Here is a 10,092-nt window from a genome sequence, read left to right on the forward strand (position 1 = left end):
TCTCATTTCATTTCCATCCTCATCTATGAAAAGAAATGTAACACTTTCCTTATTCCCTTTTTTTTACTCTATTGAGAGATAATATTTTCCTTATTTGGAGTGAAAAGGAAGGATAAGATATGACAAAATTCATTTTTACTGATAAGCATAAAAGTAAAAAAGAAATTTCAAGTGTGAGAATTTTCTTATCCCTTCTATGTCTGAAATCGAATGCAACAGTGTTGGAGGTTGTTTTTGTTTTGTTTTGAAATAGAAGAATCAAGAAGCAGTAAATCGATTACTAAAACAAAGAGCGAGCTCAAAGAAGATTACAGCCAATGACATGTATCCACGTGGCGCGTGAGGGAATGACAGTTGAACACATCATCTTAACTTCCCTCCCCCTATCCGTTTAAGCTCTTTGCAAAAATCCTCAACATCCATCGCCCTCTCTGCAGTTCCTTCCCTGCATAAGCATTAACAAGCTCTCTTCACAATACCAAATATGGAGAGTTTAGCAGGCAGAAACTTGGCAGCAATGGCGATCTCAATTCACCCAACCAAGAGGTGTTGGAGGAAGATGAACCAAGTAGGCTTGTTTGGAAATGCCCATGCCCATGGATCAACCTCATTCCTTGTCCGCTGCGACGGCTGTGTGGCGGTGCCGGTGAGAGAGGATTTTGCGGACGAGGAGGACTACGTAAAGGCGGGAGGGTCGGAGCTGTTGTTCGTGCAAATGCAGCAGAACAAGAGCATGGATCACCAGTCTAAGCTTGCTGATAAGGTCCTATTTACTCTACTCCATTAAGTTATGAATTCAAACAGGGCCTTTGTATCTTTTTCTTTAATTAGTTACATGTATATTTCCTTATGCTTCTATCAGTTTTAGAGAAAATCCACTTTATTCTTACCACCATATATATATATGTCTGCAGTTGTCAAGAATACAGACTGGAGGAGATAATAATGTACTGGATTTGGTGGTAATCGGTTGCGGACCAGCAGGGCTAGCTCTTGCTGCTGAGTCGGCTAAATTAGGTCTCAACGTTGGGCTTATAGGTCCTGATCTACCATTTACAAATAACTATGGTGTTTGGGAAGATGAGTTCAAAGGTATTTTCATTTTATCTGCTCATAATATTTCACATTATAGGCATTATGAAATCCTTTCTCGGATCACATCTTGCAAATACTAACAAAATTAACCATGCAAAGAGAGTGTTAACTTCTCATGATGATGACAGAAATCATTCAACTGTTACATCATATATATGGTTTCAATATTTTTTAGAAGCAGTTAATGGTTCAATATATTCAAATACCTTACTACGCAATAAACTTTATGGTCACCATTTCCTAACAGAATATGCAAACAGTTTGATCATTTTCCATCCACCATTTACCTGTATTATCGAGTTAAGGTAGACGCTGCTGCTCCTTTGCTACTATTTCAGATCTAGGACTTGAATGTTGCATTGAGCATGTCTGGAGGGATACTATTGTGTATCTAGACGACAACCCTATTTATATTGGTCGCGCATATGGACGCGTTAGCCGCCTTTTGCTCCACGAGGAATTATTGAAAAGGTAAACTTTATCAGGGAGAACCATATTTAGGTTTACCTTTCCTAATTGCATCTGTTACATATTTGATGACATTACATGCTGGTCACGGTTATAGGTTTGTAACTCGTATTAATTTTTCTTAGGTGTGTCGAGTCAGGTGTATCATATCTTAACACAAAAGTGGAAAGGATTATTGAAGCTTCAGGCGGCCATAGACTTGTAGAATGTGAAGGAAACATTGTGATTCCCTGCAGGTGTGCTCATTATTGATCCTCTCTTAATTTAGTAGTATATTTTGTGAAGAACTTGGTTCTCTCCTTTGCCTGTGCCTCTGACTCACATCTACAGGCTTGCTACTGTAGCATCCGGTGCAGCCTCAGGCAAACTCCTGGAGTATGAGGTTGGGGGTCCAAGGGTTTCCGTCCAGACAGCCTATGGCATCGAGGTTGAGGTAGGAATGTTCAGAATGTCGAAAATGCCAAACTTTTGTCATCTAACACTTGCTACAGTTGAATGTTTGTAGTTCGATCTTCTCAGCTCGAAGATTTGGAATGTACTTTCGTAAATTCAACATTTTGTCATATTTATTTTTTTCAGGTGGAAAACAATCCATATGATCCCAGCCTGATGGTTTTTATGGATTACAGAGACTACTGGAAACATAAAGTTGATTACTTAGAAGCACAATATCCAACATTTCTTTATGCCATGCCTATGTCTCCTACAAGAGTATTCTTTGAGGTTTGATCAAACTTTGTTACTATATTATTATACATTGCAGGTGTATTAAACTAACACAAGTGCTAAGCAGGAGACATGCTTAGCTTCAAAAGATGCAATGCCATTTGATCTATTGAAAAATAAACTAATGTCAAGACTGGAGACTATGGGAATCCGTATTCTACAAACTTACGAGGAGGTATTTCGCTGGCTTTATCCTTATTTCAACAAGAACCCTATCGGTTTGATTCCATTCTCCTTGAGATTTTGACAGATGCATTAATTCTATGCAGGAGTGGTCTTATATTCCAGTTGGTGGTTCACTGCCGAACACTGAACAGAGGAACCTCGCCTTCGGTGCAGCTGCTAGCATGGTACATCCAGCCACAGGTAAGTAATACTATTGAACAATTGAACACCTTAGCGACCGTTGCTTGAACGAAAGAGTCAGATCATAACATAACCTTTTGTAAAACAGGCTACTCAGTTGTTAGATCCTTGTCAGAGGCTCCACAATATGCATCTGTTATTGCAAATATTTTGAGACAAGACCATGTTAAAAACATGTTCGCGAGCTCAAGAATTTCAGAGAATATCTCAATGCAAGGTAGAGAGTTACATGCATACAAACATGCATATCTCATCGATTGCTGGCTTATTATCATATGATTTCTTGATATGCTTTCGGACCTCATATTACTTTTCTCAATTCTCTTAATGGCTGTGCAAAATGAATGCTCTCGTGAAAGCTCTAATGGCACTGTTTTTACAGCGTGGAATGCCCTTTGGCCGCAGGAGAGGAAAAGACAACGAGCATTTTTTCTGTTTGGATTAGCCCTGATACTGCAACTGGATATTGAGGGCATAAGGACCTTCTTCCACTCATTTTTCCGTTTGCCGAAATGGTTAGCATTCTGAACCACCACTCATTGATTCATCAAACATGCACTGAAATAGATCAAAACAGATGATAGCCTCGAGTTGATTATTTTTGTTAATCTGGCATGCAGGATGTCACAGGGGTTCCTCGGCTCGACTTTGTCGTCAGGAGACCTCCTCTTGTTTGCACTATACATGTTTGTGATAGCACCCAATGACATGAGAAAGAGCTTAATCAATCATCTCATATCTGATCCTACTGGTGGAATTATGGTAAAAACTTATCTTACACTATAGATAATACACCAGATTGCACTTGTCTGTCTTCTAAATTCTAATGTACATAAACTTTTGTACTACTATCTTCTAGTAATAATATATACTGTAATTAAAATTAACTCTTCCACTTTCAGTTATGTTTTCATATCATCTATTGCGTACATAGATCAATGTCATCACATGTGTCAATCTATAGGATTCAAGAATATCAAAGGTTCCCTGTATAATACTCATTCTTAAACCTTCACTATTATCAGATGTCACTTTTCACACGAATACAATATATTAGATGTTAAGTTAGAATGCAATTCAAGATCCGAATTACAATCAAAGTTGCACAAGGATTATACTTATTTAATCTAGATTACATCGTGTTTCAATACTTTTTAAAGGGTTCAAGTTCATTATTAGATTTTGATCTTTTTATATACTGTCATATTCAACAGAAAAACAATAAACAAACAAATTCTAGTAATTTAACTCCTCATCAACTAATATGAGTTCTGGAAATAAATTTGCTCGGAAAATACAACACAAAATTTCATCAACATGAAAAAATATGCGTCAACAATAAATGCAAAAATATACCACTACAATATTTGAAAAAAACATGATAATATGGACTTTTCAATTGTATTGAAATCCACGAAAACACACACAATTTATAGATAAAAATAAAATCAAAAGCTAGTAAATAGCATGACAAGTGTCCTTCCATATCGACCACCGCATTATAAGAAAAGACAAAATAATAATGTCCAACCAATATTTATCATATACGCACACACATAATTTGATTTTATCCTAAAAAAAACAAGAAAATTCCACAAAGAAAAAAAAAGCATAGATAAAATTCCGTGGCCATCCACCAACGTAGTCAAATCCCCACTCAACTAGCTCCAAACTCCATCTTCCAAAACCACAACTCCCAATTCCAAACTCACACACACAAAGAAAAAAATGAACGACAAAGTCGACAAACTCGTAATATTCCTAGCGAAGAGAGACGGCATCGACAAGCTGGTGAAAACCTTTCAATACGTCTCCAAACTAGTCCACTACCAAATCGAGAAATCCCACCCCGACTACGCGGGCCGGGCCAAGCAGTGGGAGGTCGCCGCGGGCCTCAGCCGCAAGGCCTTCCGCAGCGGCCGCTTCCTCACTGGCTTCAACGCGCTGCGGAGGAGCCCCGGCCCCACCCCGGGTTTGCGCCTGCTGGCCGTGCTGGCCAATGCGGGGGAGATGGTCTACTTCTTCTTCGACCATTTCCTCTGGCTGTCGAGGATCGGGGTCCTCGACGCCAGGCTGGCGAGGCGAATGAGCTTCGTCTCGGCCTTTGGGGAGTCGTTCGGGTACGTGTTTTTCATAATAGCGGATTTGATTATGATTAGGGATGGGATTAGGGAGGAGAGGAGGATTGGGGATGGGGATGGGAAGGCGGTGGGGAAGATTAGGGCGGATAGGGTGATGAGGCTGATGGGGGTGGCGGCGAATGTGGCGGATTTGTTCATCGCGGTGGCGGATATTGAGCCTAATCCCTTTTGTAATCATGTTATTACGCTAGGGATTAGTGGGTTGGTTTCTGCATGGGCGGGTTGGTATAGGAATTGGCCCTCTTAATTTATTTTTTAGCATGCATTTACTATTGTCTTTTTTTTATGTTTGGAATTATGAAAATGGAGAAACGGAGATACGTGTATATGTGGAATTAATATATGCATTGTGCTTGCTCTAATTTTTAATAGCTTGTTATTTTTATTTTTATTTTGTTTTCACAAGAGGTGGAGAAAACAAAAAGTATGTTACTATTATCAAGTACTAAGTAAATAGTTCTAGTTAAATTTATAATGGTGAATTGAATTTTAAAATAAGTACAATCCTAATTATGGGATACTATTATTTAGGATGAAGAGGTCAGGTATACATACTAGATGTGTTGCTTATTATTATTATTATTATTTTGAATTTCAATCAAGAAAAGGATAATAATGTGATGGTTTCAACCTATAACACGATGAGAAATAAATTGCCAATACCACACTTTTTCTTAGTGGACCACCTCCACAGGGTTGATTTATTTATGTTGCTACACTAACTAGCACTTATTTTTGCAATTCATAACTAAATTGCAAATCCTTACAAGGATGAAGCATAACAACATACATTAGTCGGAGATCAACAATGATGAAAATTTGGTAGCTGCAACAGCCCATGAAATACAATCCATTATAACTGCTTGTTACATTTTGAAGTGCATAAAATACAAATTTACACCCTCTGATGATTAAGTTCTCTAACTTAAAAGGGCCAAATTTACAATATTTAATTCTCCAAAAATATACTATCATTGTTGTTTCCTACTTACTCTATGACACACTCTAGTAATCTTCCAGCACAGGAAAATGAAAACAAGAATGCAATGACAGCTAAAATGACCAAGGTATAAGTAACAATTGAGTTCGGAGCATTTTCTTGTGGACGTGACTAGCAAAGATCAAGATACACATAAGCGTGGAGACAGTTAACCTGTTTTCGATTTATTTAGTAAGAACGATCGCCTTGTCGAGAAGGGAGCGACAATCTCATAGATATTATGAAGATATCCCTTGTCATATATGTTGTTCTTAACCACTTCTACCTCCTCAAGATGAGATCTTCTAAAGAATGTTTTCCATTTGCTCTCTGGTGGCTTCTTTTCTGGACTTAGTTCGCCTAAACTAGCTTTAAGAGCTGCTGCACTCACTTTTGCCTCATTCACCTTCCTCTGCCAGCTCAGGTACTCTTGCCATTTAAAGCTCTGAAGTTTGGCACGGGATAGAGCGAACTCAGAAGGTATATTATCCAGAGAAAAACCGACATTGTGGAATGAATTTGTAGGGAGGCAAACATACCTCATTTGTAGTAGTGTTTGTGAGACAGAGTTTGGCATGGTATGTGAAAAAACCAGCTAATAGCATAGTAATCACAGCCAGAAACACCATAACAAGGATTTGTGTGTTATGGGAGTTCAACAACCACTGCCATAAGACAGATGCTCACTATCAGAAGGCATGGATGAATGAACATCTTTTCACAACAATCATGCTCACAACAGGATGCCTATACATGAGGCTGGCTTGTGCAGCAGACATTCACCTATTTTTCAGAAAAGGGTTGCCTAATAATCTCATTAATCTTTTGATCAAAAAGTTAAACAAAAAGAACAATCACCACAAACTTCCTTCTACTTGATGTAGAGGTGCTCTGGAGTCAGTCCCTACAGTTCTACAAGACAAAAGCTTTAGATAGATGGCAGCCATCATTCCCGTCCCTCACTAACTTGTAGACTAGATTCTTGTCTCATAAAAAATCAATTTGTGAAGAAAGAGCGACCATCTCCAGATTCTCCACCACTCTTAGAATTAAGCTAATGCTAAGGAACTACAAGAAAAGTAAGTGCTAAATAAAGGACTGGTGAGTCTACAAAACTAAATTGCAGACACATAACTGTCAACAGGCAATTAAAACGAATTGATGGGTAGTGGATTGTTTAAGCTAGGAGAGCAACAGCCTAGAATAAGATTAAATGAATCAACTTACCTGTAAAACAAGTGGAGCCAACTCTCTGTAGGAATTTTCAATGTCATAATAAACTGCAATATCAATAGGAGGGAATACATTTACTATTAGACAAACACTCAGAGCCATTACCAAAAACAAAAAAGGATGGATTTGCACCAACCAAACCTGTTAGAATGTGGACAACTTGCATATCTTTCAGTCTACCAGCGAGAATTAATGCAAGCGCAGCGATTCCATATATGCAGAGGAGAAAATGCCTGCATCAGCATTAAGAAACAATTTAAGGGCAATCGTAGATCCAGCTAGAGAGACTCATAATTTTGAGATTTTGATCTTTTAGGTCCACATTTTCATCACGGAACGTCCTCATCTGAAAATCATGAGTCATGGAAGAAGTTCCTGGTTTATTACTTAGCTGAGATCAAACAGGGATCTTGAATAAGGATTACTGGTTCTGAATTTGAATAACAGGTTTGAGGCTAAAACATAATGGTTCAAATCCTATCCCACATCGCATTTAATGCCATTTCAAGTCATACTCATACTCCTATAGTATACTAGTATAAGTGTATAACAAACCGATGAAGCTTATTAACTGATGCATCTAAAGCTCTGCCACTTGCAGTTAACCATCTCTAATTTATTCACCCATTTCCAGCTCTGGTATACCTCCTTGTTTATGCATTCTGTCTTGAGATTTTAATCTCAATCAATTCCACATCCTATAGATGCATGTTCCGCATCTCAGAATATACCCCCTTTAAAATCAGCGTATATCTACGAAATAATGTAAATAAGACTACAAGAAAGATATCCCATATGCACGATCCTCTGCAGCCAAATCATAAGAACTAAGATGCTCATTTTCATACACTCATTTCTTATCAGGAAAATGTGTTGAACTTTGCCAAAGGGAACTAGAGAAATACTAGCATTTAGCAAGCTTGAATATTCTATCTTTCGGTCTGAGTTTACTACTCACCAAAGAATAAATGCCATGAAGTATCTGGTGTTCCTCTCTCCTATGCAATTGTTCTTGAATGAAAAAAAAATGATATTATCTGAATGAGAGACTAAATGTAAAAAAAAATTAAAAAATTCAATGATACATACCATCCATGCACAGTGATGGTCAAAACGAGCAACACAGCGATCGCATATACTGCAGTGCTTTGACCTAGCAGGTCTGATAATGCAAGAATTAATCCAGTACTTAATATGTTACAATAATTCTGGATATCTGAAGCCAGAACAATGAGCTTACTTAGGAATTTTGCAGGTATCACATTCTTTCTCTGTGAAGATGACGTTATCATATGGATAAGCAGAGAGGTACTGAGAAACATTTGAAGAGTTCACAACCCCTGGATCAGAAAAGCTAGTCAATAGAAAGAGGATAATACCCACTCCAACTGCCAAGAAGCTTGTGTACCTGCTAATACATTATGTCCAAGTAAAGTAACAAATATATATCCTGATTGGACAAACATCAACCACAAGAATGCAGAATATACCTGTGAATTCCACTTATATAATACCCTGGAATGTAGATGAAGGATGACTTTGCAATGATGTAATACGTTGTTCCAATAATTAACAAATATATTAACTGCATGAAGGATAATTGAAACTCAGGTTTGTAATTCTACACAGATCTCCAAATATATTACATGAATAACTTAAAAATGAAATCTTAAACCAAACAGCAATACATAATGAAAGCTGTTATTCATGGCATTATTACGTGATTTAGGAATGGGATTCTGCTCTTTCTAAGTCTATGTTCAGCATTACATAACTTAATTGTAGTTGAGACCACCACAACACTTGGAAGAGCGGTTTTTTATTGCATTAACTGAACTGCTAAGTAGACCAAATTACAATCCATAAGCCTAATTATGTTACGAAATCTAGTCGCAGATAAAGAAAAAAATCCTCCTTGTATCTCCATGATGGAGACAAAGTCACAAGAGGTCAGACTATGTGCACAAAATGGGAAAACAGATGCAACTCAAGATCTTCTCATCCTAATGAAGAGCAGGAGAATCTTGGGAATGAGATTTTCCTTTTCCCAAACTAATACTAAAACACATGATTTGTGATTGCTAATTCAAAAAAGCATCACATCGTCAGAGTTAGTAACAACTAACAAACAAACAAAATTGTTTTGTTTGATATGTCATCTCCTAAAGTCAGTTATGGGGCTTCTTTTCCAAATACTCGTACTGATGTGTGTCAGTCTGTAGAATGGGGTAATTTGCCTAATTAAACTGAAAAGGGACAAAAAGATTTTTTTGTCGTCAAGGATCTACCAGTTCATCTTTAAGTATTTACTCACGTTCCATGATTTGAATTTGCTTCACTTTGATACTTCGGTTAAGATCATGGATAGATGTAACATTAGAAATGGATAAGCTCAGTCTTTATCTCTCTCTAGCCAATCCACTGAGCAACATAACACTTGATAAAGGGATATTCTTTCACAATCCCAGAATATTTAACAATCAGTAGCAAGCCTACTAAATCAGACACACATTATGGTAAAATTGATATCCATACAAGCAAGATTTATAGTTAAAAAAGAGAAAAACACATAAACCAATTACTAATATCTGAAAAAACACAAGTTTGAGAAGAAAAGTAATACAAATTGCAAAAAGGGAACCTGTATGATAGGGTTGGGACGGTCACAACAGTAGTACTCAAGAGAGTGAAGCGCATCGACGCCCCTAGAGCCGCACGAGAAGAGAACAAATCGTCTGCATCGTCATAACCAGTATTAGAGCAACGAATTTGAAATGATTAGTAAGAGAGAGAGAGAGAGAGTACCGGAAATAGTCGTAGGCGCCGAAAGTGAGGAAGAAGTGGATGCGCTGAATGAAGGTGCCCTGAAAAATTGGCCACTGCCCACAGAGGAAAGATACGAGTACCAAGATCGTCACCAATCCATGACACACCAGAACCCACTCAACTGCCATCAAGATTTCCCACTCAATTGGGTATTGGGTAGAATGAAAGTCTGAAACTGAAAATGTAATTTGGTGAGGTCAGGTGGGGATTCGATGAGGAATTACAACATCTGTAATAGCATGGACTAGCAAATGAGCT

The 10,092-nt window shown here is 37.8% G+C and overlaps 3 protein-coding genes across 3 annotated transcripts; 2 read left to right on the forward strand and 1 right to left on the reverse strand.

The window, feature by feature from the left end:
• Window positions 1–393: 393 nt before the first annotated feature.
• LOC125197377 (lycopene epsilon cyclase, chloroplastic-like) lies at window positions 394–3,542 on the forward strand. The gene is made up of 11 exons (XM_048096110.2): window positions 394–763; window positions 915–1,092; window positions 1,434–1,566; window positions 1,689–1,799; window positions 1,894–1,996; window positions 2,143–2,286; window positions 2,357–2,464; window positions 2,559–2,655; window positions 2,744–2,872; window positions 3,038–3,170; window positions 3,276–3,542. The coding sequence occupies exons 1-11, from the start codon at window positions 485–487 to the stop codon at window positions 3,439–3,441; spliced, it is 1,581 nt and encodes a 526-aa protein (XP_047952067.1). The 5' UTR covers window positions 394–484; the 3' UTR covers window positions 3,442–3,542.
• Window positions 3,543–4,268: 726 nt separating this feature from the next.
• Window positions 4,269–5,158, forward strand: PEX11B (peroxin 11B). The gene has a single exon (XM_048094036.2). The coding sequence runs from the start codon at window positions 4,384–4,386 to the stop codon at window positions 5,041–5,043; it is 660 nt and encodes a 219-aa protein (XP_047949993.1). The 5' UTR covers window positions 4,269–4,383; the 3' UTR covers window positions 5,044–5,158.
• A 447-nt stretch (window positions 5,159–5,605) lies between these two features.
• LOC125195801 (putative protein S-acyltransferase 17) lies at window positions 5,606–10,092 on the reverse strand. The gene is made up of 10 exons (XM_048094035.2): window positions 9,814–10,092; window positions 9,650–9,743; window positions 8,499–8,593; window positions 8,249–8,416; window positions 8,098–8,170; window positions 7,967–8,019; window positions 7,150–7,241; window positions 7,003–7,055; window positions 6,315–6,440; window positions 5,606–6,220 (listed from the first exon to the last, which is right to left on the reverse strand). Exons 1-10 carry the CDS (start codon window positions 9,960–9,962, stop codon window positions 5,945–5,947), a joined length of 1,179 nt encoding a protein of 392 aa, XP_047949992.1. The 5' UTR covers window positions 9,963–10,092; the 3' UTR covers window positions 5,606–5,944.

Source organism: Salvia hispanica, chromosome 4, assembly GCF_029641045.1.
Source record: "Salvia hispanica isolate PSC_SH4W2 chromosome 4, Shi_PSC_v1, whole genome shotgun sequence".
In the NCBI taxonomy this organism is placed as follows: domain Eukaryota; kingdom Viridiplantae; phylum Streptophyta; class Magnoliopsida; order Lamiales; family Lamiaceae; genus Salvia; species Salvia hispanica.

Excerpts from the sequence above, each read along its gene's own strand:
- LOC125197377 (XM_048096110.2), top strand. The coding sequence starts at position 485 with ATGGAGAGTTTAGCAGGCAGAAACTTGGCAGCAATGGCGATCTCAATT. Across the intron at positions 1,997-2,142 it reads CCTATGGCATCGAGGTTGAG|GTGGAAAACAATCCATATGA; the intron begins GTAGGAATGTTC and ends TATTTTTTTCAG. Across the intron at positions 2,656-2,743 it reads CATGGTACATCCAGCCACAG|GCTACTCAGTTGTTAGATCC; the intron begins GTAAGTAATACT and ends TTTGTAAAACAG.
- PEX11B (XM_048094036.2), top strand. The coding sequence starts at position 4,384 with ATGAACGACAAAGTCGACAAACTCGTAATATTCCTAGCGAAGAGAGAC.
- LOC125195801 (XM_048094035.2), bottom strand. The coding sequence starts at position 9,962 with ATGGCAGTTGAGTGGGTTCTGGTGTGTCATGGATTGGTGACGATCTTG. Across the intron at positions 8,020-8,097 it reads ACCATCACTGTGCATGGATG|AACAATTGCATAGGAGAGAG; the intron begins GTATGTATCATT and ends TTTTCATTCAAG. Across the intron at positions 6,441-7,002 it reads TGGCTCCACTTGTTTTACAG|TGGTTGTTGAACTCCCATAA; the intron begins GTAAGTTGATTC and ends GTCTTATGGCAG.